At 42.1% G+C, this 27,965-nt stretch overlaps 2 protein-coding genes across 2 annotated transcripts in view; one reads left to right on the top strand and one right to left on the bottom strand.

Annotated features, from left to right (window-relative positions):
- The window catches only part of acad11 (acyl-CoA dehydrogenase family, member 11), a 37,383-nt gene extending 9,898 nt beyond the window's left edge, over window positions 1–27,485 (top strand). The window contains exon 4 of the mRNA XM_031835975.1: window positions 26,935–27,485. Coding sequence (XP_031691835.1) covers window positions 26,935–26,977 — 43 coding nt within the window. The 3' untranslated portion in view covers window positions 26,978–27,485. The remainder of the gene's footprint in view (window positions 1–26,934) is intronic.
- Window positions 13,970–20,892, bottom strand: ackr4b (atypical chemokine receptor 4b). The gene is made up of 2 exons (XM_020494803.2): window positions 20,696–20,892; window positions 13,970–15,631 (listed from the first exon to the last, which is right to left on the bottom strand). Exon 2 carries the CDS (start codon window positions 15,617–15,619, stop codon window positions 14,474–14,476), a length of 1,146 nt encoding a protein of 381 aa, XP_020350392.1. The 5' UTR covers window positions 15,620–15,631; window positions 20,696–20,892; the 3' UTR covers window positions 13,970–14,473.
- Window positions 27,486–27,965: the final 480 nt, after the last annotated feature.

Below are 27,965 nucleotides of genomic sequence, written 5' to 3' on the forward strand. Positions count from 1 at the left end.
CGGATGTACAATCATTGCGAATTGAATGATGGGGCGTTTCAGGCCCTGAAGTGAACATAATTCTACACTCACAAACTCAATTTAAAACAAGGGCTGAGGGGCTTACGTTGCAATCTTCCCGTGCTTGGCTAATCATTTGGACTGACGACAAATATGGCCGCAGGGATTCCAACAAGGGCATAATGCGAGGGTAAGTGGACGAGGGTGTGTCTTTTTATGAGTTTGAAATGCAGCCACTGATTTGAAGTGGATTTAACAGGTGACATCAATAAGGGATCATAGCTTTCACCTGGTCAGTCTATGTCATGGAAAGAGCAGGTGTTCCTAATGTTTTGTACACGCTGTGTATAGAGATATATTAATGCATGGCTCTAGGGTAGAGATTGTACCTGTCATACAGAAATAGCATTAGATATGTCCACGGAGCAGGGGCTGGAGCCACTCTCTCTTCTGCTCCTTAATGGAGGACCTCCATGCTTCCCATCTCTACAGAGGCAAACACAACCATAGACCTAGGAAGTATCCAATGACACCAACATAACAACAACCAGAAAATGTTGAAACTCATCATAACAGAATAATTACATTCATATGAAACATGATTGCCAGTATGGTGTATTAGACCTGCCCGTACGCGCAGCGCGAGCTTCCTTCTTTTTTTTGCGCGCGAGGGAAGTGAGTTCGGAAAAACAGAAAGTATACATCTTAGAAGTCGTTTTTTTACATACGAACTTCATATGTCCGAGCTCCAAATCAAATACGCATCGCACAAATAAAATGGACGTTGTTGTAGAACGTTTATGTTGATCGGCGATGTTCTGCAATGTGTCTATGTAAACAGGGTTATTAGGGAAATCATTCTTCTTGCAGGATGTTGAGAATGAACCATTTTCTTTCGTGACCTTATTACAGAGAAATAGGGTGCGTCAAATGGCACTAGGTAGGGAATGTGACGCGGCCATAGTCATTCAATGACGTCAGAAGGGATGGTAAGTGGGCATGAGGTTGCCTTGTGTTCTTGCAAACACAGATGTTGTTTTGGTCCACGAAATTTGTCTTTTTTTTATTTAAAATGTTGCTTCCCTTCTGATATTGTAAGTAGAAATTGTGCACGAATATAACATGTTAAAAGCCTGTTATATTAAAATAAGTCGTTTTTTCATATTGACCACATGCAAAATTCAAATTTTGTATATGAACTAAGACTTGCTAAAGTGCCACAATTCAGCATTTTGACATGTCCCTCTGTGGCTTCTATGAAGATTTTATCCCACTTAACCCCAACATTTCTCCTTTGTTGCTTTGACTCATTTCTGAATTTTGTTATTAATTCCATGAGATTAGTGATTCATTTTAAGGTTACAAAAAAAAAAAAAACTGTCCCTCATTTTAAGGTCACCCCTGTTACATAATAGCCAAATTATAGTGCAAAAGCAAGGTGAGCTGGTTTTTCTCTTTTTGGCAATTTTCCGGGGTTTTGTGGTGGAAAACTGAGTGGGTCGAGCATAACACGTCAACCCTGTTACCCATAGATAAACAGGCCAGAAATGTTTTAACAATTTAAATTGCCCCTTCCTGTTGCACACAGCAAGCTTCCAATATAACAATAACATGGTGTGTACCCTTCAGAGGGACCAAGACCATTCCACGGCAGGAAGTGGTGGCGGGCAGTGGTGCGTAAACCTACATGTTTATTTCACTAACTTACTCCACCTTGTTTTTAATTATGTTTTGATTTATAACTCCAGCAGGAGACTGGAAAAGCGGGAAAGCCTATCGATTCACTTATACCGAAATAGACCATTAGCACGCTTAAATGAGTCACTAATGAGAAGGGGGAAAAAAGTCTAATTAAATGTCTCCCAGCTTGAAGCGCTCGCTCTATCGCTCTCTTTTTTTCCCTCTTTCTCGCTCTCTCTCTCTCTCTCTCTACGTTGCATGGGTGGAAACATCTGAAAGGCCTGTAAAGTAAACTGTGACTCCTCCCGTGCCATTTCAACAATGCTCTAAGAGCCTGAGAGCAACTACTACCCAAAGCAGGGCTTATTTTCATCGATCTACCCAAACAGACTTGAGTTAAATCAGTGGGAACACCCTCTGAGCCCACATGAGTCATAGAACAGGCAAACACTGACAGGACCATGCTAAACATTGAGTCTCGTGAACTTAAAAATGCCCTTTAAAGACAGCGTGACTGTTTAAATACTTAGTGTATGAAATAAACGACTCAGTTTCAAGTTGTATTCGTGGTATGTACGGGATACGCATGGTATACATCGTCCATCCAAATGCTTAGTTGCAGGTTCCTCCTCAACAACGCAACAACAATAAGAAATAATCAAAGATAAGAATACGAGCATAAAGTAAATTGCTCAGTAGAATAGAATAAATATGTTTAGCATAAGTATAATACAGGAAGTCACCATTTGTATATCGTGTGTGGATTTAGAGGGTTTATTTTGGGGATCTTTGACAAAGTTATGGACACCAGTGACTCACGGGCAGTATTTCCACTCATTACCTAATGTTGTATTCAGTTTCATTTTGAAATGGATAACATGAGTTTTACGGGCTTTCGCCGTCATGACTTTGTCAACTGGTGATGGTCATGCAAATAACTGCCTGTTTGGTTTTTTTGCATCTCCAGCTTCCACACACAGCCTACAGGCCACTGATGCGGACCTTTGGAACATCTACAAGTCTAATAAATCCATCTAATATAGCCTACACCATCACAATAAATCCATTATTGATATGAAGAGAATGTAGCCTATTTCAGAAGAACAGAATAGAATAATCCGAGTCGTTCTTATGTTAGGCCATGACTGGGTTTATAACAACGCATGTTTCACTAGGCTCTGTAGGCTATGGGCTCTCTTAACTGTGTTCCAGGGGTCTTGGGCCTAAAGTCTACGTTTTGGAGTTATTGGGCCACTTTAGTTGTGATACAAATCTTATCAGAACATATAGGTCTGAGGGCTAGGCTACATAAAGCATGTGACTATGATTTGAAAAAGTCGCAGAAAAATGCACGCACTGTTTCTTGCCTTAGACTGCACACGCTGGCATCATTCACAAGTGATAATATTCTCACCCATCAGACTATTCTCAATTTATCTTGTCTTTACCTATACTTAATGAAATGCAGTATGTGTGAAATTAGTTTTGATTTAGAATGGGCCATTATAGTGCCATCCGTATGCACGAATAGCGAATGGAGGACGTTTTCCCCGTCGTTCATTTCAGCCAGTCCTATTGTAAAGCGAAAGAAGGTGCCTAATATTAGGAAAGTTGAGAAATAAATATAGTAGGCCTAGTCTATAGAAGGCTGAAGGGATCTTCCTCTTTTCGATAGAGTCCTTTAAAACTCTATTTTCTCACGCATAGCCTATAGAAATGTAGCGCCACATCGGTTTATAGAAACACTTTCATACCATGAATAAACTATTATCTATGAGGAGCTGGCTCTCGCTGCGCAACAGGTGATTCTATTGCGCTCACACTCTGAATGCCAGGGCTGTCATGAAGTGTTACATTTGATTTTCGATAGCATTTGCATTGATGTCAGCGTGATTAGAGGGACAATAGAGCGCTGAGCGCCGGTGATCAGCGACTGGCGGATAGCAAGTTTGGTAAACTACTAATGACCATCAGTGGCATCAGAGCTCAATTTTGGAGAAGCCTAGTTACTGTGACTCAACGGTCATGTGGGCTCCCGAGTGGCGCAGCGGTCTAAGGCACTGCAACTCAGTCCTCGAGGCGTCACTATAGACACCCTGGTTCGATTCCAGGCTGGATACAACCGGCCGTGATTGGGAGTTGCATAGGATGGCGCACAATTGAACAGCGTCGTCCGAATTTGGCCGGAATAGAATAACTAATAATTTGTTCTTAACTGACTTACCTAGTTAAATGTGGAATTTGACTGCGGGCACTCCAGACTGTCGGTGTGGCGGTAATACGTTCATCCTAATAACTCTCCATTGTTTCTGGCACTTTTTTGCGTCCCAAATGGCAGTGCATTCCAAAATAGCCCGGCCAGTACGTTAAAAGTCTGTGGGTTGCAGTTGTCATCAACATCAAATTGCTGCTTCAGTGTAGTGAAGGGGGAAAAACTAACCTGTTAGGTAGATAAAATAGTTTTTTTTTCCTTTATCCCTGTCACCATAACTTTTGTTGTGTTTGTGTATGCATGCCTGTAGATGTTGCTAACAGACGTTCTCAGTCACTGTCCGATTTAGGACATTCCAGATGTTCCTTGAGTCACAAAATGTGGTTTGAGGCCTTTTTTCATAACAACATTTCTACATGGCATTGAACATTGGCCTGTTGTATTCTGTATCGGCACGGAATGTATCCTTAACCCTTTCAAGACTGTCTAAACCTAGCGCATGTTGTCTTTCAATAATTCAATCTGAGAGGAGTTGAATATTTATGGTCCTGTGTGGCTCCTTTTCATAGAGCACATCGTCTGTATCGTGGGTTCAATTCCTGCTGGGGCCACCCATATGTAAATGAATGCATGCTAAATGACATTTTATATTATTGTGTTGCCCACATATCTGTGATTCATCAGTACATTCTGTGCATTTTATCACACAACCATGCCTTGTTTTCCAGTTGCTTCTTATGCCAGAAACAATATAGTCTCCCCAAGTGATCTATTTACTCATTCATATCTGGTGTGTATCAGACTGTGAAACACCTGTGCGTCCCAAATGGCAGTGCATTCCAAAATGGCGCCCTAGTCCCTATATAGTGCACTACTTTTGACCAGAGCCCTATTGGCCCTACTGAAAAGTAGTGCACTATAATATATAGGGAATAAGGTGCCATTTGGAACACAGACACTATGGAATGATGCCTCTTATGGTATGTTGTGTTTCATCAACACTTATCACGCTCACAAGCCAACAACATCAAATTGACTGTGTATGTAAGGGGTTTCTAAATCCAAGGACGGAAGGGTAGTGGTCTGAATGTATAACAAAGACATAATTATTCTGGAAACTAGTGGTTTTCCAGGTTTTCCAGCTTTAGCGGTCAATCAGAGGAGGAATATTATGCAATTAGTAATTGTGGGCTCCCAATTGGCATAGCGGTCTAAGGCACAGCATCTCAGTGCTAGAAGCATCACCAGACCCTGGTTCGATTCCAGGCTGTATCACAACCAGCTGTGATTGGGAGTCGCATAGGGCGGTGCACAATTAACCCAGCGTCATCCAGGTTAGGGTTTGGCCGGGGTAGGCCATCATTGTAAATAAGAATTTGTTCTTAACTGATTTGCTTAGTTAAATAAAGGTCAAATAAAATAAATAAAAAATTGGTGATTTAAAGAGATCCCAATCACTTACCAAGAGTGACATTTCTGTATTAGAATATAAGTGGGTATACTTTACAGAACATGTAGCATAGAGATTGTTTGAATATCTACCAAAAGCAAGGCAATCTATTATAGCTGCTAATTTCATGGTATTATACAATAATGAGGAAATGCATTTAACTAAGTAAAAGAAGTGTGAGGTGACGTCTGGTACTTGTGAGTCATTAAAGTGATAATGCCCGAGAAGTCCGTGTTTGGAGGAATATTGGCACGGCTGTTGTCGTCGAGGGCTGGCAAACCGTGCCAATATATCCTCCAAACACCGTCTTCTACGGTATTATCACGTTTATACCGGATACCAACATATTCAAATAATGATTGACATATTTTCTTTAAAACATTATTTTCATGAATTTATTCATACTATTTCATCCTTCCACAAGATATAGTCCCGACACAAATCTAGGTTTGCTACCCAAGCCGGCTGGTCTTTCGTTCTATTGGTTCGGTTGCCAGAGCCGAGACCCAGTTGTTCAGTCTTTTTGTTATGTAATAGTCGATCGTTCTAAATGTTCCATTGCCATACTGTCTGGCAATGTTCTTATCCCTTGCTTGCTAGCTAGCCAACTACGGCTAACTTATAGTCATGTCAAAAAGTGCAGACATAATAACTTTAAAGTAGCTGCATTTGCATTTGTTTAAGCTGTTTTCTAGTGACATTTATTTGGATACATCCATAACAAATGAACTAATTAGGCGAGAGTTCACCAAGCATAGAAAGTGTGCTCTCTCGTCAGGACACTGTTGTTCAGAGGAGCTAGCCAACAACACAGCTAACACAATCACTTCAAACTGAAGCTGGAAAGACTGCAAACTAGCTGTGCTTAATTTTGTTTGTTCTTTTTTCAATTGACATTTTCTTTGCATATATCCATAAAAATTATGCCAGCCGATTCATGACTGGTTGAGAAACGCTGCCTGTCTCCTCCTAACTCCCAACACGTTCATTACTATAGGACCGCTAGAGATCTAGTTTGAATATTGAAACAATGTTGTAAATGTCAGAGAGACAGACAACAGGGTTTAAACAAATCTCCGATGTTGAAAACAAAATGTTAGTCTGAAAGAAATGTAAGATAATGTCTAAATGCTTTTTATAGTGCCGATCGAGTTTATAAATTGCTGGGCTGGTGAGACAGATGGAAAGGAGTAAATAGGCATTTTAACGTCATAGATTTAGCCGGTGGTAACTTGTGGAATAGACACCTGCTGGAATATGCTTTTAAGCAATCAGCATTCAGGATTAGACCCAAGTCATGTGTAGAAGTGGCAGTTAGCACGTATTCAGTTGGTTTAGGCATATCATTTACAATCACATGATGACACTCATACCCTGCCAGTACATGACTATATGAGTCATCGGCTTCAGACGCCGTGATTGCCAATGATATGATTCTGGGAAGTGGAAGTCCAAATTTGTTTTGCAAGGAGATTTTCTTTAATAACTACTTTCCTCATTACTGTATCGTTAGTGTTGTTCCTGAGAAGTACAGATAACTGCCAAAATAAAATAAACATCATAATATGTCATAATAGTGTGTTGGGCCACCATGAGCCAGAACAGCTTCAATGCACATTGGCATACAGTGCGTTCAGAAAGTATTCACCTTGACTTTTTAATTTTTTTGCTGTGGTACAGCCGGAATTAAAAATGTATTCGATTGAGATTTTGTGCCACTGATCTACACACAATACTCCACAATGTCAAAGTAGAAATGTTTACAAATATTAATAAAATGTAAAGCTATAATTTCTTGAGCAGTGGAGGCTCCTCAGAAGAGGAAGGGGAGGACCATCCTCCTCAGTGAATTTCATAAAAATAAAAATAGTGAAACATTAGTGGTCCTTTTAAGATAAAACTATAAATATAAATATATTCACATCACCAAAAAATTGATTAAAACACACTGCAATAAAAGTCTACAGTAGCCTAAACGGCACTGGTGTAGCACCATGGTGTAGCCGGAAGACAGCTAGTTTCCATCCTCTGGGTACATTGACTTCAATACAAAACCTAGGAGGATCATGGTTCTCACCCCCTTTCAATAGATTTACACAGTAATTATGACAACATCCGGGGGACATCCTCCAACCTATCAGAGCTCTTGCAGCATGAACTAACATGTTTTCCACCCAATCGATCAGAGAATTAGTCTAGTACTGAAAGCATAAGCTACAGACAGCTATCACTGCAGTGCAAACTGTGGTGAGTAGTTGACTCAAAGAGGTAGAAAGACAATAGTTGAATACTTTTGAACAAATTAATTTCTTTAAAAATGAAGAAACAAGACGGAGAGAGAGAAATAGCTATATTTAGTTTAAAAAAATGTCACTTTCAAATGCAGATGCAGCTAGCAAGTTTAGCCTACTCAAACACCTGGCTCAAACAGAGAGGGATGCTATGTTAGCTAGCTGGCTATGACTATCCAACACTGGAACTCTTCCAAGTCAAGGGAAGCTTTTGGTTTTATTAATTTATTGCCACCGGGGCCCGTGTAACTGCTAAACTGCTTGCTGAGTGTATTCTGTACTGCATGATTGTAGTGGGTTTACTAAGGCGTTAGTTATAGTAGCTATGTTGACTATGACATTAGCGAATATGCTGACAATAATGTAGGCCAGGGATCATCATCAAGATTCAGCCGCGGGACAATTATTTATTGAGGGGATGGTCGGGGGGCCCGGAACATGATTACAAATCATTTGTACACTGCCTTTTGACCCCAAGAATTCCAAATACAGTTGATGTTGAAAGTTTACATACACTCATGTTGGAGTCATTAAAACTCGTTTTTCAACCACTCCCACAAATTTCTTGTTAACAAACTATAGTTTTGGCAAGTCGGTTAGGACATCTACTTTGTGCATGACACAAGTAATTTTTGGGACCACACACCATGGGACCACACAGCCATCATAGCATTCAGGAAGGAGACGCATTCTGTCTCCTAGAGATTAACGTACTTTGGTGCGAAAAGTGCAAATCAATCCCAGAACAACAGCAAAGGACCTTGTGGAGATGCTGCAGAAAACAGGTACAAAAGTATCTATATCCACAGTAAAACAAGTCCTATATCAACATAACCTGAATGGCCACTCAGCAAGGAAGAAGCTACTGCTCCAAAACCGCCATAACCGCATCATGTTGTGGGGGTGCTTTGCTGCAGGAGGGACTGGTGCACTTCACATAATAGATGGCATCATGAGGGAGGAACATTTTGTGGATATATTGAAGCAACATCTCAAGACATCAGTCAGAAGTCAGAAGTTAAAGCTTGGTCGCAAATGGGTCTTCCAAATGGACAATGACCCCAAGCATACTTCCAAAGTTGTGGCAAAATGGCTTAAGGACAACAAAGTCAAGGTATTTGAGTGGCTATCACAAAGCCCTGACCTCAATCCTATAGAATTTTTTTGGGCAGAACTGAAAAAGTGTGTGCCAGCAAGGAGGCCTACAAACCTGACTCAGTTACAACGGCTCTGTCAGGAGGAATGGGCCACAATTCATCCAACTTATTGTGGGAAGCTTGTGGAAGGCTACCTGAAACGTTTGACCCAAGTTAACCAATTTAAAGTCAATGCTACCAAATACTACTTGAGTGTATGTAAACTTCTGACCCACTGGGAATGTGATGAAAGAAATAAAAGCTGAAATAAATCGTTCTCTCTACTATTATTCTGACATTTCACATTCTTAAAATAAAGTGGTGATCCTAATTGACCTAAGACAGGGAATTTTTATGAGGATTAAATGTCAGGAATTGTGAAAAACTGGGTTTAAATGTATTTGGCTAAGGTGTATGTAAACTTCTGACTTCAACTGTAGATATATTATTTGACCAAAACATAATATTGCTTACATTTCTATACAATCACGTGTTAGTGCGGGAAAATTAAAATCACTTGGAGCGGATTTCATGGTGTATTTACAGTTTTTTATGACCAACAATGAAAATGATCAGAATTTGGGGGGACAAATAAAACTACCTGCGGGCCAAATTCAGCCCGCATGCTGGCAGATGGGGAACCCTGATGTAGGCTGTGCATAGCGGTTTGTGGTTATGATATGAAGGTTTGGCTTAGAAAGGTTTTTTCACCTGGTCACAGACAGATGTGTGTTGTGCACTGAAGTCCACAAAGGTGAGAGGAGGAGAGCGCATAGATGCAAGAAGGAATTACACAGCAAGCAAAATGTTCATGCTGTTTATATGTGGCTGCTATGAAAGTGAACTGTGTGCGTGTATTCACAGGTGTATTCATTCTGCCTATTCTGTTGAAAAAAGGTTTCTTAAATGGAAGCAAATGGAACGAAATGGGGTTAAACATACCTGAATTTGTCCAATAGAAACTCTTGTTTGCAACTGTTGGTCTAATGAATACACCCTAGATCAGCTAGATGCAGGCAAGACTGTGCAATGCTCTATTAAATGTGTCACTGTCTGTCACCTTGATTACTGAAATTTTACTCTCGACCTGTGCACCTACTTTGTTAACTTTCATTTAGTGGCTAGGTTGTAGCAACCTCATGATGGGTATAGGGAAAATGTGAGTGTCAGTAGCCCAAACCTATTGATGTTTCATTGAGCTGGGTGAATGGAATATGAATGACAGTAATCCAATAATGTGCTGTAATAGAAATATGGCCATGCTCATAAAAAAAGATTGTCCTCCCTTATCTTAAACATCACCAACCGTCACTCGTCTTGAGTCAATAAGTAATCAACCCCTTTGTTATGGCAAGCTTAAATACGTTCAGGAATAAAAATCTGCCCAACAAGTCACATAATAAGTTGCATTGACTCACTCTGTGTGCGATAACGGTAGTTAACATGATTTTTTAACATGATCTGTAAGGTCCTTCAGTTGTGGAGTGAATTTCAAGCACAGATTCCATAAAGACCAGAGAGTTTTCCATTGCCTCACAAATGGCACCTATTGGTAGATGGGTCAAAATAAAAAAAAGCAGACACTGAATATCCCTTTGAGCACAGTGAAGTTATTAATTATGCTTTGGATGGTGTACCAATACACCCAGTCACAACAAAGATACAGGCGTCCTTCCCGACTTAATTGCCGGACAGGAAGGAAACCGCTAAGGGGTTTCACCATGAGGCCAATGGTGATTTTGAAACATTTACAGAGTTGAATGGCTGTCGTAGGAGAAAACTGAGGATGGATCAACAACATTGTAGTCCACAATACTAACCTAAATGACAGAGTGAAAAGACGGTTTGCAATAAGGCACTAAAGTAATTCTGCAAAAAATGTGGCAAAGAAATTAACTTGTCCTGAATACAAAGCATTATGTTTGGGGCAAATCCAAAACAACACATCACTGAGTGCCATTCTTCATACAGGGCTTTAGGAAAGTATTCAGACCCCTTGACTTTTTCAAAAATGTTGTTATGTTACAGCCTTATTCTAAAATGGATTAAATTGTTTTTTTCCTCATCAATCTACACACAATACCCCATAATGACAAGGTAAAAACAGGTTTCTTGACATTTTTGCCAATATATAAAAAATTAAAAACTCCCATCTTCACAGAGGAACTCCGGAGTTCTGTCAGAGTAACTATCGGGTTCTTGGTCATCTCCCTGACCAAGGCCCTTCTCCTCCGATTGCTCTGTTTGGCCGGGCGGCCAGCTCTAGGAAGAGTCTTGGTGGTTCCAAACTTCTTCCATTTAAGAATGATAGAGGCCACTGTGTTCTTGGGGACCTTCAATGCTGCAGAAATGTTTTAGTACCCTTCCCCAGATCTGTGCCTCGACACAATCCTGTCTCGGACCTCTACAAACAATTCCTTCGACCTAATGGCTTGGTTTTTGCACTGACATGCGCTGTCAACTGTGGAATTTTATGGAGACAGGTGTGTGTGTGTGTGTGTGCACCTTTTCCAAATAATGTCCAATCAATTGAATTTACCACAGGTGGACTCCAATCAAGTTGTAGAAACATCTCAAGGATGATCAATGGAAACAGAATGTACCTGAGCTCAATTTCAATTCTCATAGCAAAGGGTCTGAATACTTACGTAAATAAGGTATTTCTGTTTTTATGGAGTATTGTGTGTAGATTGATGAGGATTTGTTTTTATTTAATACATTTTTGAATAAGGCTGTAACGTAACAAAATTTGGAAAAAGGGAAGGGGTCTCAATACTTTCCGAATGCACTGTATTTTCAAGGATGGTCGTGGCTGCATCATGTAATGGGTATGCTTGTCATCAGCAAGGACTAAGGAGTTTTTTTTGTTGTTGATAAAAATGAACAGAATAGAGTTAAGCACAAGCAAAATCCTAGAGGAAAACTTGGTTCATTCTGTTTTCCAAAAGACACTGGGAGACATTTTCACCATTCAGCAGGACAATAACCTATTATCCTGTTTTATTTTTCATCAATGTTTCATTTTGTGTCGATTGTTGAAAAAAAAGAAGACAATTAAATCCATTTTAATCTGGATGACTTTGGGAGCAGACTTTATCTGAGATGTACACCGTCTGGGCTCCCGACTCCACGTAAGCCTGGGCATGTATTCAAATCCAGGGCGGAACTGTGTTTATTGAAACATAGGTCCTGTGATGTGATATCATGAATGACGACTACGTGGTGCTGAATGGCTGTTTTTTGTCGTTTCCCTCTCGCTCATTAGCAAGACGCTATGGAATTGGTTGAGCTCTTTGCCATTTGGAAGCTCTGCGTAGGAAATTATACTTTAATGCCGCTCAACAGCCTGGTTTTGCTTTATAGCTCAAATGTTGTGCTCTTATCCTGGCTTGTATTGTACTTTTAGGCCTCTCCATAAGATGGATAGAGTAGGGAAAAATGACAGTAGATAGCAAAGTAGAAAGCAGTAACGACAGAGAGTGGGAAAGAGTAGAACAGCGAAGGACGGAGAGATGGATGAGGAAAGAGAGAAAGTCAAAGGAGAAGTTGATCTTAGTGTGGAATAAACAAAAAAGATACGTATAGTATAGTATAGATAGATAGGTAAGTCTGTTTTACCTACGCACAGGTGTAGCTCTAACCGCACACTTGACGGTTTAGGGTGTAGTCTGCAACTCTTGCTCACCTGACACACCCTTAATCGTTTTATCTGAATATCGGAGAACCTATCACATTTAACTAGTCAGTCAAGCCAAATCGCACCAAGCTGGTTCTCGGTATGAGGCTTACACCTAACGACACTACCTCGGTAGAGTGATTCGATAATCAGGCTGAACTTCGGCATTGTTGTAAAAAAGTGCTCGTCGGGAGCCCGCAGACAGGCCAAAAATCATCTAGTCTCTAGCCAGCTTTCAGGTTAAAGACCCTAATGTGTAGCCTCGTCTTGTGCCTCACATTTGAAGTCTGAAGCGGATTACACTGATGCACCATTCACTTCCCATTCCCCTCAGCAACCAATCAGTCATTCTAAGTGATTTGGGAGACAGCGGAGGAGTTGAGGTTATTGCTGTGTGAAGAGACTGTGATTCACTCTCTTGTCCTGAGTTTATCCCTCCACAACCAACCACACACTTAACTGATGTGTTTACCCACCAATCCCAACATCTGTGCATCCCAAATGGCACCCCTATTCCTTATATAGTGCACTACTTTTGACCAGGGCCCTGGTTAAAAGTAGTGCACTATATAGGGAATAGGGTGCCATTTGGGGCACAAACCCCAGTCATTACAGAGGAGAGGATATGACTAAAAGGTTCTGTAAGAGAATAGGAGGTAAACACTGAGGACATTAGCTAGGACTTTTATGATCTATGGCCTATCTATGGTGGCTCCAATTCTGGGGAATTTTTTCCACTTTAAGACGATCCTCTGAGTGACTCATTCCTGTGGAAAAAGCTTTTCATTGAGACACTGTTTAACTCTCTCCACCACACAATGCATCTCACTATGCTTTTGGGGGCCCGATTTTGTTATTCATGGAATACATTTAGCTAGTTTAATTTCGTTTTATATTCGCCATTTTGTCAAAGGACTTCAATGCGATGTGACGTGTACGATCGATTTCAAAGAGTTTAAGATAAAAGGTCTCTTTGAAGATGAGTTTTAAAGGAAGAGGATAAATGGCCATGCTGAAATGGTTCACCACTGTTCAATGGATTGCACTCAACATCAAACCCCTGTTGCACTTTTTAAGTCCAGCTTATTTAAACGGAGGGAACATGAGAGGACAGGCAGAGTCATTTAAATGCTGGAATCCCCTTCATGGGTATGCGTCCCAAATGGCACCCCATAGGGCTCTGGTAAAAGAAAGTAGTGCACTATGTAGGGAGTAGGGTTCCATTTGGGATTCAGGCTCAAAACAGACCCCCGCTGGTTGTGCAGTGTCTTCCTGCCTGTAGTGTCTTCCTGCCTGTGTGATGGCCGGATGGAAGCCCTCTCTCTCCTCTCCCTGTCGACTTCTCACTCTTTGTTTTGTGGAGCTCTCTGGCAACCCGCTGCTCAATCAGGCTGCCTGCTTTCTTCTCTCTCAAAGCCACAGAAAACATTGGAATCAGATGCTTCTGATCTGTAGGCGCCATGTGCTGTGTGAGATTGAATAGGATGTGATGAGAGATGTAAGAACATGAGCTTGAGAGAGCCATTCCTTCTGATTTTGAGATTTATTTCAGATGGATGTCATATACAGGGAAATAATGGGGGGGGGGTTACATAAAAACAACTTGTTTTATTTACAAAAGCTTACGCAATACTAAAGATTGACTAGATACTAAATAATACATTACTAAACGATACAAATACAGACATTCATCTAGATATCAAGTTAACTTAACAGTTACTTATGTATAGCACAGGCTTCTAGTAATACTGGTATAGAGCAACTGCTTAAGGGGCGATCTGTGATTGGTACACATTCCTTTTTGGACCTTGAAACTTCATGATAGCCAATTATTCATGAAGAATCTAACTTATAAATGCCTCATGAGCTTAGTTCAACTGTGTTACCCAATCAGAACCCCAAAATATACGGTTGATGGACTGCTTTGTTGCTGATTGAATCCCAGATTGCCCCTAGAAAATCCAGTAGAAGTGTTTGTGCATTAGCCCTTTTTGGTTACCATGATAAGACTTCTGAGTTTTAGACATGTTAGATGGTGAAGGTGCTGGTGTCCTCATCCTCCGAGACAGAGTGTGAGTGTGTGTGCCCGGCGGAATTGTGTGTATTGAGCGAGATCTCCACAGCAGGCTCCTCGTTGCCATGGTGACCACCGCGCATTCTCCGCCCGAGGCGCTGTCCTAGGCTCTTGGCGACCCTGAGGACGTACCCTCTGAAGGAGGAGCCTATGAAGGTGTAGAGCATTGGGTTGATGCAGCAGTGTGTGAGCGCCAGGCTCTCCGTCACCTGGAGAGCCTGGTCCAGACCTTTACTGAGGTCACAGTCGGTAACCAGGCCGTAGATGACGTCCAGCGTCCGCCACAGCTTCACCAGGTTGTAGGGCAGCTGGGTGAACAGGAACACCCCCACCACGGCCAGCAGCACCCGCAGGGCCCGCCACCTCTTCTCCTTGCGCACCCCAGCTCCGACCCTAGCCAGCGCCCGGCCCACCAAGCAGTAACACACCACCATTACCAGGAAAGGCAGCAGGAAGCTCAGCAGCACCTCCAGCAGCTCCAAGGCAGCCTTGGCCGGTCGGGCCATGCTGCTGGGGTAGATGGCTGTGCAAGCCAGCCGGTGGGATGTGTTCTTCACCGTGAATAACACCATGTCAGGCAGGCCCAAGCAAATAGCTGTGGTCCACACAACGACACACACTAATATCCATTGTCTCCTGGCCCGTGGGCCACTCCCAGCCCGGCCTCCAGCATTGTGTGCCAGTGCCCGATATCGGTCCACACTAATACAGGCTAGCAGCAGCATACCGCAGCTGAAGTTGGTGGTGTAGAGGAAGGAGGTGAGCTTGCAGGCGGCCACGCCGATCTGCCAGCCGTGCACGGCATCAGCCGCCCAGAAGGGCAGCGTGAAGAGGAGGAGTAAATCAGCCACAGCGAGATTCAGGATGCACACGTCCGTCAGCGTCCGCAGTCGCCGCGGCGACGCGTACACCACCACGACTAGGGCGTTGCCCGCCACGCCCACCACCAGGGCCAAGCCATAGACCACGGGCAGGAAGAGACGGCCGAAGGAACGCACCTCGGCTTTGTCGCACACCGAGTGGTAGTCGTCGTAGTCGTCACTGTCGTTGGAGCTGGAGTTCCCAAAGTCGTAGTTGTAGTCCTCTTCATCCATCTCCATCCTCTCTGTTCTCTGAGAAGTAAGGGAATAAAGGGACATGGTATGTTACGAATGACGTCAAGCCAGTTTAGTCTCTGCTGCATTGTGTTAACTTAAACGAGATCCGTTGACGAGATCACTTTTTTTTCTGTTCTAGACAGGACTTGTTGGATGAAATGATTTTTCTCTTTCACAAAATTTGGACAGAATGTATAAAATAATATCAAATATGTATTTTATCAGAACGCATCTATTAGGAGAGAACGAGAGAATGGCCATCCATCTGAAAGCTGTAATGCCCTTACAGCCAATAACAGCATGACGATCCAAGTTGTCAACAACTATCTGTTCCTGTTATCCCCCCCTCCTCACTGCTTTACGTCCCTCTTTCTGATCCGTAGGGGTTGTTTGGATGTTGTGTGGAGAATTTGCAGCTAATGCTTGACAGGGTGAGGAGTGGGTGTGAGCGTATATGCATACCGTTACGTCCGTGTGAAATAGAGCTGAAGAGACACCGACCATACCGATGACTTATCGCAGGCATTTTGCTGATATCGTTTATTATGATAGTAGCCTATCTACAAAGTAGCCTATTGTAGAGAAATGTGAAGTTTGAAATTAAATATGGGTGATTTGTTTAAAAAAAATATATATATATATATATACACTACTGGTCAAAAGTTTTAGAACACCTACTCATTCAAGGGTTTTTCTTTATTTTTACTATTTACTATTTTCAAATTGAGATAGTTTGGGATGAGTCGGACTGCAGAGTGACGGAAAGCATATGTGGGAACTCCTTCAAGACTGTTGGAAAAGCATTCCAGGTGAAGCTGGTTGAGAGAATGCCAAGAGTGCAAAGCTGTCATCAAGGCAAAGGGTAGCTATTTGAAGAATCTCAAATATAAAATATAACACATAATGTGTTAGTTCATAGTTTTGATGTCTTCACTATTATTCTACAATGTAGAAAATAGTAAAAATAAAGAAAAACCCTTGACCAGTAGTGTATATATTTTTTATTTAACCTTTATGGCGTGGCAGGTAGCCTAGTGGTTAGAGCATTGGGCCAGTAACTGAAATGTTGCTGGATCGAATCCCTGAGCTGACAAGGTAAAATTCTGTTGTTCTACCCCTGAACATGAAGTTAAACCACTGTTCCCTGGTAGGCCGTCATTGTAAATAAGAATGGTTTCTTAACTGACTTGCCTAGTTCATTTGTTTAAATAGGCAAGTCAGTTAAGAACAAATTCTTATTTACAATGACGCCCTGCCCTGCCCTGCCCAAACCCTAACAACTTGTGCGCCACCCTATGGGACTCCCAATCACAGCCAGTTGTGATACAGCCTGGAATCAAACCAGGGTTTGTAGTGACGCCTCTATCACTGAGATGCAGTGCCTTAAACCGCTGCGCCACTCGGTATAATATGAAAGACTGTGGGGCACATTCATGTTACAAACTTTTATTCATCGTTATCACATCAATTCAGGAAATGTATCGCGATATGGATTTTTGTCCATATCAGCCAGCTCTACTGTGAACAATAAGCTCCCTCTCGTTAGGAATATATCACTTGATTTCTCGCACAAAACCTTTCAGTTGGAACTGCTTTCACACCGCTACGCCCAACACAACAATATTCCTTTCCCTCTGGAAAAGGTGACTATCCTTGAAAAATCAGATTCATCTTTCTTTAAACACTCTCGGCAGTTTCCCAGACACAGATTGAGAATAGCCCTGGATTGAGGTTCTCCATTGTCCATTCTGTTTTAGTTCCGGACTAGGCTTAATCTGTGTCTGGGAAACTGCCCCACAATGTTCTGTACATTCATATCTGTTTAGTCTTGAGACGTTAGCTCGTCTCTGAAAATCTATTCTGTCTTTGAACCAGTGTGTAAGCGCAGTACTTATCAGTCTGATGGTGTGGATGGGCCAGATGTTTGGTATTGCTCTAGTAGAAGCCAGAGAGAGATTTCTCAAGGTGTTTGCATTCCCTTACTGCAGATGTAGATAGCGTGACAGTAGAGCTCTGAAGATTAGATCCATACACCAGTGCCTGTGCTATTGTGTGTGTGTGTGGGCGCATGTGTGTGTGTGTGGTGTGTTATCACAGATCAATGTGTGAGGATGTGCCCAGACAGACAACCCCTTAAGGACCATGCTTTTCCCAAATAATATGAACGAGAGAATGGCCATCCATCTGAAAGCTGTAATGCCCTTACAGCTAATAACAGCATGACGATCCAAGTTGTCAACAACTATCTGTTCCTGTTATCCCCCCCTCCTCACTGCTTTAAGTCCCTCTTTCTGATCCGTAGGGGTTGTTCGGATGTTGTGTGTAGATTTTGTAGCCTAATGCTTGACAGGGTGAGGAGTGGGTGTGTGCGTATATGCATACCGTTACGTGCGTGTGAACTAGAGCTGAAGCGATAACCGAACATTAATGACACCGACCGTGCGGATCACTTAGCGCAGTCATTTTGTCCGATATCGTTCATTATGATAAGTAGTCTATACTAGAGAAATGTGAAGTATGAAATTAAATAAGTTCGCTAATATGGGTGAATTGTTAATGGGACAATTGATGGCTACAACCATCAAAATACTAGTAGTAGTTTAAAGGATAATAAATAAAAAACCGTGGGGCACATTAATGTTATAAACTTCTATCGTTACCGCATCAATTCAGGCAATTTATCGCCATATGGATTTTTGTTCATATCAGACAGCTCTACTGTGAACAATAAACTCCTTGTTAGGAATATCTCACTTGATTTCTCTCACGAAACCTGTCAGTTGGAACCGCTTGGACACCAGTACGCCCAACAGAACAATTTTCCTTTCCCTCTGGAGAAAGTGACTATCCCTGAAAACTCTTTCCCAGACACAGATTGAGCCTAGCCCTGGACAAATAAAAACATCCAATTGAGGTTCTCCATCGTCCATTCTTTTTTAGTTCAGGACTAGGCTTAATCTGGGAAACTGCCCCACAATGTTCTGTGCAGTCATATCTCAACCAGTGGTTTAAAGTACTTAAGTAAAAAATACTTTAAAGTACTACTTAAGTAGTACTTTGGGGTATCTGTTCATTACTTTACTATTTATATTTTTGACTACTTTTACTTTTACTTCACCACATTCCTAAAGAAAAGTATGAACTTTTTACTCCATACATTTTCCATGACACCCAAAAGTACTAGTTACAATTTGAATGCTTAGCAGGCCAGGAAAAGGGTCCAATTCACACACGTATCAAGAGAACATCCCTGGTCATCTTTACTGCCTCCGATCTGGTGGACTCACTAAATATAAATGCTTCCTTTCTAAATTATGTCTGAGTGTTGAAGTGTGCCCCTGGCTGTCAAAAAAGTTATAAAAAAGGAAATTGTGCAGTCTGGTTTGCTGAATAGGGAGTTTGATGTATAGCATTTATCTTTATGTATGACAAATGAGTACTTTTCCACCACTGTACTTAAGTACTTAAGTCAAATCTAAGTAAGTACTTAAGTCAAATCTGATACTTTTAGACTTTTACTCTAGTATTTTACTGGGTTACTTTCACTTTTACTTGAGTCATTTTATATGAAGGTATCTTTACTTTTACTCAAGTATGACAGTTGAGTACTTTTTCCACCTCTGATCTCAACTCGGCACAGCCAGAAGAGGGTTGGCCACCCCTCAGAGCCTGGTTCCTCTCTAGGTTTCTACCCAGGTTCCTGCCTTTCTAGGGAGTTTTTATTAGCCACCGTGCTTCTACATCTGCATTGCTTGCTGTTTGGGGTTTTAGGCTGGATTTCTGTAAGGCACTTTGACATTGGCTTATGTAAAAGGGCTTTATAAATACATTTGATTGATTGATAGTCTTGAGATGTTAGAATAGATTTTCCGAGACGCTTATCAAGGTATTTTCATTCCCTTACTGCAGATGTAAATATGTAGATAGTGTGACGGTAGAGCTCTGAAGATTAGATCCATACATCTGTGTGTGGGTGCACGTGTGCATTTGTGTATTATCACAGTGTGTAAGGACATGCCCAGAGAGACAACTCCATCATGACCCTGCTGTTCCCTATTCAGACTGACTCATTGTGCTGATGCTGCCAGGGAATACCAGAAACTCTGTTTGGGTTCAATGTGAGGTAAGTGTATGACCTCAAATGATCGTCACTTGTGTGGATCCGTGAATGATTCTCTGTTAACTGGGCAAAAAGCCCAATGTTTTTTTCTAAGAGAAGGTGTGTATCACATGTGTTTGCTATTGACGGGCACTTTAACGTTCTACAGATAATTACTACAGCTGAGGCTTCTCTGTCTTTGCCGCCTCAGTTCAATAACGTACGATAGGTTTTTAGGATAGCTTCCAGGTCTATGAGGTTATCCAACGACGTGCTGCTCGCGAGAGACGGAGACGAGAAGCTGTCGGTGTTCCTACAAAACATCTTGTCTCATGTCCAAATATCTCCAATATTCAGCTGAAGTTTCCCCAGCTGTTCTACTGAGTGAGATTTCTGTCAGTGATTTAAGGCCAAAAACACATATTCATATTCCGTCTCCCGTTGACTATGAGATATTGAAGTACTGAGATATAAATGATGAGAAACCCATCAAAAACGAATTTGTTAGTGCAGATGTTCTGCCAGACTGAATATGCCAACTTTTCAGAGAAGATAGTAGACAGAGAAGCTGAGAAAATTGTACTGACATGATGTGCAATGTGCATTATGTCTTGTCACTTCATATAGTATATACAGTATGTTAATCATTATTACTTCAGCATAATTATTATCAGGTTGAGGCTAAATCGTAAACACAGAGGACTTTGAACTTCAAAAGTCCTTACAATCACTGTTCAGACAATTGAACTACTGAACGCATGAGTCATTGTCTTTCTAGAAATGTCACTCCCCTCACTAGAATCCTAAACCGTAAAAGCTAGGCAATTGAGGGAACAAGGAAACAGAAGTAGGATTATTTTTGTCATCACATAGGCTATAAATACTTTGAACAACTTTCAAGTAATTCAATTTGAAATGTTTTGTTTCAACTTTCAATTTTGACAATGAAACTGTCAACAGAGGAGCCAATTGAGTCTTACCCTTGGTGTCTTCGTGTGGATGTGGGAGATGTAGAAATGTTGACAGAGGAGACATCCAGTGGTATGGCAATTTCTAAACAAGTATGGTGCTACTCTTAGTTTGTCTCAGCCCATTTTTTAACTATATTGCTCCACCTCTATTCCCTACAATGACCCAACAGAGTCTGGAAACACCTCTGTGTGTGTGTGTGTGTGTGTGTGAGAGAGAGAGAGAGAGAGTAAGCTAAAGGCTCACCCTTCAGTGTTAGATAAGAAATCAGTACGAAAGGGCTGTGTTCTCCTGGTGTGCGTGTGTATACACCATCATTGAGAAGAGTGATATTTTGACCTCAGTACTGACATGTGTCAAGTCTCCAGATGTTGTGTCAAGTCTCCAGATGTTATGACATCTGTGTAGCAGGGACACAACACCATGCGAAGGTATTTTTAGAGGTATAATTGCCGATAAATGATATGACAATTATCACTTTACATTTGAAGGTCTTTCGTATATATGAACGTTTTCTTTATGAGATAGAAAATGGCTCTTTATTGCCCATTATTGACAGGAGAGCTAATTGCCTGTGGGCCAAGTTCTCCCCTCTCTTCACAGGCTGGCTATAAAATCTGAGATGAAAAGAGAGAAAAAATCGTATTAACTGGAACCTCTGGGATTTGTTTTAGTTTCGGCTGTTAAAGACCAACACGCTCTGTTTATCGAGGTGTTGTGACGAGCTAATTGCTTTCTGCCCGTGGCAAAGATTATTTGAGAAGATGAGAATAGGCTTCGAAACACTCCTCCTTCTCCCTGGTGACATTCTGTTGATGTTTTGTTTTAATTCTGGGTGCTGTGTGAGCATGTCAGGACTTGTTTAGGACTTGCCACCAGGGCTCACCCTCTGCTCCACTCTAACCTTGATCATATTAATCACTTATATAAGTGTCACATGCATACACACACACACACACATCATGAAACCCCAGGTTTCCCCTGGGATAACAGGCTTTCCAAGAAAAACCTCAGGATCGGGCAGTGACCAGGTTTGTTTATGTACATAGTTACACTTTTATGCTCACATTAAATTGTAAAATCTCGTATCTGTCTAGCACAGGGGAATTTTTATGGTGCGTGTGTGTGTGTGTGTGTGTACTTTTCCCATTCCATGCATATTCTCAAGGTGAAGTTTCTCAAGCTGATGGAGTCATGCTCTTGTCTGTTGGGAATAGCACACTTTTTTGTTCAGTACACACCTGACTATTCATTTTGCCTGGATGCATTTGAAATCAATTTCGCTATAACGTCAGCAGCAGAACGGAATGTACATGCTCAATATGATTAGGGGGGAAAGTATTTTGTAATGATCTGGAGTCCATATGTCGGCGACTCCACATCATTCACCGGGTATAGGGGAAGGTCACCAGAGCAAGACCGTAAACAGGAAACCAGGCTTTGGGTCACCTCTCATCCCCTCGCCTCCCTCGCCCTAGGGGCTCTCTTGGACCTCTGCGTTCCAGAGTCGAGCCCCATCCCACTCCACTCCTGAGACATTTCCATATTGTTTTGGCTCCCAAGTTTTTCCTAACCATGTGACCTGATCAGGAACAACTCCAGGTCCTAGTTATAGGCTACATATGGGTCTGGAGTCTTCCTGGTCAGAGCCACACAGTAATGCTACATTGACCATTACTCATTACACAGCATTATACTTATAATACCGTCTATTTTGTTTGTACTCGTTTTTTCAGCTCCGAGCTGAGATTTCCACTATGCACAGATCTAGGATCAGCGTCCCCTCCCTCAATCCTAACCTTAACCATTAGTGGGGGAAATGCAAAACCTTCACACTGCACCGTACTCAGTTATTTCATCATTCACAGTATGAGGAAGGATAGATATCGCCCTCTAGCGGCTGTTTTTCACCTCATCTGTGTTTCTATTGACTTCGCTGTAATAATATGACAGCAAAGCCATATTTACTATGCCATAATAGGCATTCAACGTTCAACATAGCTTCACTATCAATAACACACTCACACCAGCTAAACCATGGAGGGTTTGTGTAGTTTGTAAGAGAAACAAGACAAAGGATCAAAGGGGAAACTGAAAAGTTTCAAATATAGCATGTACTGGACTGATGTGGTTTCAGCTGGGATTACTTATAGGGTGTGTCCCAAATGGCACCCTTTCCCCTATATATTGCACTACTTGGTTACCCTGGTTAAAAGCAGTGCACTTAATAGAGAATAGGATGCCATTTGGGACACATCTGTACACTATCTGTCTGTCAGTAGCTCCATCCACCCTTTGCAGAAGGGCCACTAAGTGTGTGTGTGTGTTGAGCGTGCGTGTCCAGTCCACCATACTCAAATAATCAAGGTTGTATATTCTGGGAGTGTGAAAAGGTTTGCTTCCTGGGTTAATAATATGTCCAGAGTTCAGACAGCCCAAGCTGAGAATAAACCATCTCTGTTGGTTTAGGGCCACTCCTATACACTCTTAGCAACAAAAAAAAGGTGCTATCTAGAACCTTAAAAGGGCTCTTCGGCTGTTCCCATAGGAGAACCATTTGAAGAACCATTTTTGGTTCCAGGTAGAACCCTTTCCACAGAGGGTTTGACATGGAAGCCAATCAGGTTCTACTACCTTTATCCAAAAAGGGTTCTACCTGGAACCAATAATGGTTCTCCTATGTGGACAGCCGAATAACCTTTTTGAAACCCTTTTTCTAAGAGTGAGAGGTGGAGGAGTTTATTGTTTTAATGTTTCTGACCCTTCCTCCAGGTGCTAGTCACCCAAACTGCAAGGTGACCATTGTGATGTGCAAAAGCAGGTCAAACAACGATGAAACCAGGAAGGTTACACAGCCTTTGTCACAAACGATGTCCGGAGTCCAGTGGAGTTTGGAGTACATATCTCTTAGTACCGTGGGGCGTATTTATGTCATCAGAAATAGTTTGAGCATTCAGTAACAATAACCTACTGGTGAAAGTCATTCTTTGGATAGCTTATGTTCCCCACTGTTTCTGTCTGTCTGGACTCTTCTCAGACAGCCTCCTACTGAGAGGATTGAAATAATACTTTGTTTGTTGTTTGGCTTTGTATTCTGGGTCCAAACCCCTGGATCCTGTGTAGTTAGGAGCAAGTCACTCGTCTGATTGGGCTATTAATTTGATACGTTTAAGTCCTGCTGAGAAGGCTCTATACATAAGTGTGTGTGCGTGAGTACGTGCGTTTTCTTTCTCCAACTAAGACCACCAAGTGATTTATCGCCACTGTGCACACACTGGCTGAATCAACGAAATGACGTTAAACCAATGTGGAATATACTTTGAACTGACGTCTGTGCCCAGTGGGTCTGCCTCTCTAAAACACTACCAACTCTGTGGTGTTCAAACTGCCGTTTATGACTTTCCAAATTCAATACGCACTCCTCTCCCCTTGCCAACCAGCCCCCGCTGGCCTACAGCTCTCCATTTATGTCCAGTCCGAGATTTAGCCTTGAATGAAAAATTATGTGTTCCTGGCACCTGTGGTACAAGAAAGTTTTTTTTTGGGGGGGGGGGGGGGGGGGACTTGGCAACGGAAAACGTTCTGTGGCTCAGAGACCTTGGTGTGGTTGTGAGGTCTATATTGTTTTAGCAGAGCAGTTGACATAAGGTTCTCTTTCAGTCATTGAAGATGATGATGTGTAGAATGCTGTCTGTCTTTGTATTTCAGTGATCCACAGTTAACTGCAAGGCTAAGATGTGGCCAGGATTTGCACATGAAAGAGAGTGAGAGAGAGCAAGACGGCAAGTTAGAAGGATATCAATTCTAACCTCCCCACAGTTCACATTTTCCCAATTTCTCCTCAGTACCAAACTTGCGTCCTAAATGGCACCCTATTCCCTATATAGTACACTACTTTTGGTCAGAGTCCTATAGGCCCTGGCCAAAAGTAGTGCACTAGCCTATATAGGTAATAGTGTGCCATTTGAGAATTAGACCATGTGTCCCTTACCAGGGTCCAGACCTCTAATTAGCGTCTGTAATCAGAACTGCTTGTTCTCCTCCAGGTGGTCTGTTTCTTCTTCTCCTCTCTGGAAAGTAGAGGAAGGTTCCTAGCTCTCCCTTTCTCCCTCCGCCCAGTTACTGGAAAAGATGAATCGTCTCTGCCTAGGTGTGTTGCCTAAACAGTGCACAGCAAAAATCCAGCACCACCGCCTAGTAACCTTTGGGGATAGACTTTTCTTCCAATACATAAAAAAATGTCTTAGATGTTCTTGATGAATAGTCTGTCATTTCCACCTACCATGTTTACTACGTTAAGCCAGCTGGCGTGAGATGGGGGAAGTTTATAGCAACGTTATCATCAGTTAGCTGGATGAATCAACCCCGCCCTTGTTTTCAGACATTACCAGATGGTAAGACTCTCAGATTTTGGTTGCTACAGCAGCACAACTGAAAGACTCTTCCACACCTAGCTCCTGTTGGTAACCGCAAGACTGAAGAGAAAGTGAAATGGAAAACGAGAGTGAGAAAATGAGAGGGAGATAAAGAGAGTGAAAGGGAAGGAAGGAAGGATTTTTCCATCAGGCTCAATTAGTCCTGGGACAGAGTACATGCTGTAATCAAACCCAGCTTTGCAAGGTGGTTTGGTCGACTCACTTCACCCTCTATCCATCTGTAGCGCCCACCTGGGTGATGCCACAGTGGCCATTTTGTACCCAGTAGCTCATCACACACCAGCTCTTCAACTTAAAATTGAGTTGACTTCTTCCTGGAAGTCTCTGGCTCATTAAGATTCAGAGCTTGCCATCTCCCTCTACCACTACAGCTGCCCTCTCTCATGTTCTGCTCTGCTCTGCTCTCTCCTCCTCTGACAGCATATGTCTGCCTCCCAGCCGTCGACGACCTTGGCATCAGAGAAACGGAATGAAAGAAAGAGCTAACTTTAGCTGCCGCTTACTAAAAGTCAATGGAAGCAGCGGGCGGTGCTTGTCGGTGTGGCTGCTTAACCTCACAGGACAACAAAAGCACTGTGCATCATCGTGGATGGGAGTGAGATTCATAATGGTTGTGGGCTATCGCAGCTGGACAAAGTCTGAGGGATAGTAGCACCACACATAAGTCCCATCTCCATGTCTCTCAGATGTGTTGTTCAGCTGAAGTGCTGCTCCCTCATTTCTCTATGCCGGCAGCTTATTTTAATATACAAGATTGATCTCTCCTGTCCATGAATATTCCCTTCTTAATACATCTGTGGCTGTGTCCCAAATGGCACCCTATTCCCTATATAGCGCACCAGTATTTTCCCATATTCAGGCATCAGGTCATATTCGGCCGTATTTCCTTCCGGTCTTTAATGTACTCCTTTGGCAGAGTCTGGGCCAATAGCAGTGACTCAGCGTGAATCCTTCATTTTAGTGACAGCCAATGGGATTCACTCCTTTAAATGCCATCCCCTGAGTCCCAAATGGCATCCTATTCCCATACATAGTGAACTATTTTTGACCAGGGCATAAGACTACTGTAGCATTAGGGCTCTGGTCTAAAGTAGTGCACTACATAGGGAATATGGTGCCATTTAGGATGCAGACACTGTCAGATCTGTCAGCAATGGAGCTGAGATAAACTAAATAGTGCTCAATACTCTACCGTGTCAAGTTTATCTTCAAATTTTTAGGATAGCAGCCTGCCATTTAGCTAGCGCTAAGCTTGCGAAGGGACAGTGATTGGGAATTGAATAGTGCTCAATACCCTGGCATAGGCAGCTTCTCTATCTATTTACCAAATGTTTATGGTCACAAATTTGTGTTTAGCAGCACTTAGATGATAAAAAGTATTGAGTGTGCAAAATTAGGATTTATACCATGCTATAAGATTATCATAGGGGTTAAGGCTCTCAGCTCTGCCATTGCCAAGTAATATATGTTAAATGTTGTTGCATTTGGAAGCACAGGATGTTTGAGTTGCTCGGCCAGTGCGGACATGCACAGCAACTGTATAACTAGAGAAACCATAATAAGTCATATATTTATATATTTGATCAAATGTCATTTAAATTGAGGAAAACACGTTGCTTGATAAACAGCTTCATTACTGACACCTAGAGGTCCACTTGAGTTACTGTCAAAAAAACGTTTTATGAGCATTTTATGAGCTGTACATTGTGAGCGAGTGAGTCTGTATGTCTGCTAATCTGTCTGTCTATTTTGTTGTCTGTCTGAATGTCTCTCTGAATGAATGTCTGATCTATTTGCTGTGCTGTGTGTCCCAGGAGGTGGTGGCCCACTGGAAAGCAGAGTGTGGCCTGGCCATAGACTAGACTCTCCTGCTGACCCTGCATTCTGCTCACACCCTGGATACGCTGGGCAGCAGGACCGCCAGGAAACAGCTAACACACACCTAATTAGCAGAACAAACCGTGTAATTGTCTCCCAAATTGTCTCCCAAACTGTTATGTGACAGTTTTAAATATACTGGTCTATATATATATAGACTGGTGCCCCGTGTATATAGACAAGACTCATTATGTATCATTACTTTTATTACATTTAGTACTTTTCTATTATTTCTCTATTATCTTTCTCTCTGTATTGTTGGGAAGGGCCCGTAACTAAGCATTTAACTGTTAGTCCACACCTGTTGTTTACGAAGCATGTGACGAATCAATTTGTTATTTCATTGATTTGATACTAAATGTACCATTGCCTGTTTGAAACAGACCCCCTCGGTATATAAATGTGTGTCTGAAACCGTCAGAAGATGTCAATGAATTGTGAATATGAATTACAGCCTTCTGCTTCCTGCTTGGAAAGGTCAGTCTGACATGGCTCCCTCGTGTCACTTGTTTAGTTGGCACCGGCATAAACAGATGCTTTCGTATCTGTCACACACACACACGCAGGCACGTACCAACGCATGCACTCTCATACACACACACACTAGATTGTATTCCCAGCTAGCCAATCCCTATCTGAACTCGAAACCAAACCACAGAGCGAGTCAAAGGAGTCATCCACAGTATCTTTATAATGGGACTCTATAATATGATTGACATGTTATCAGCCTCTGGTGGCATGAGAGCTGCACTGAGGTACCCTGACAGGAGAGGTGATGATAAGGTGAATTGAGGATAGAGGAGATGGATGGATGATGGACCCGAGGGTAGATGAGTACATGGTTGCATCCCAAAATGGCACCCTATTCCGTACATGGTGCACTACTTTTGACCAGAGCCCTATGGGTCCAGATCAAAAGTAGTGCACTATATAGGGAATAGGATGCCATTTGGGATGCGCACCGTGA

Source organism: Oncorhynchus kisutch, linkage group LG11, assembly GCF_002021735.2.
Source record: "Oncorhynchus kisutch isolate 150728-3 linkage group LG11, Okis_V2, whole genome shotgun sequence".
Classification (NCBI taxonomy): Eukaryota; Metazoa; Chordata; class Actinopteri; order Salmoniformes; family Salmonidae; genus Oncorhynchus; species Oncorhynchus kisutch.

What these genes read in the sequence shown, in the direction of transcription:
- ackr4b (XM_020494803.2), bottom strand. Translation starts at nt 15,619, where the DNA reads ATGGAGATGGATGAAGAGGACTACAACTACGACTTTGGGAACTCCAGC.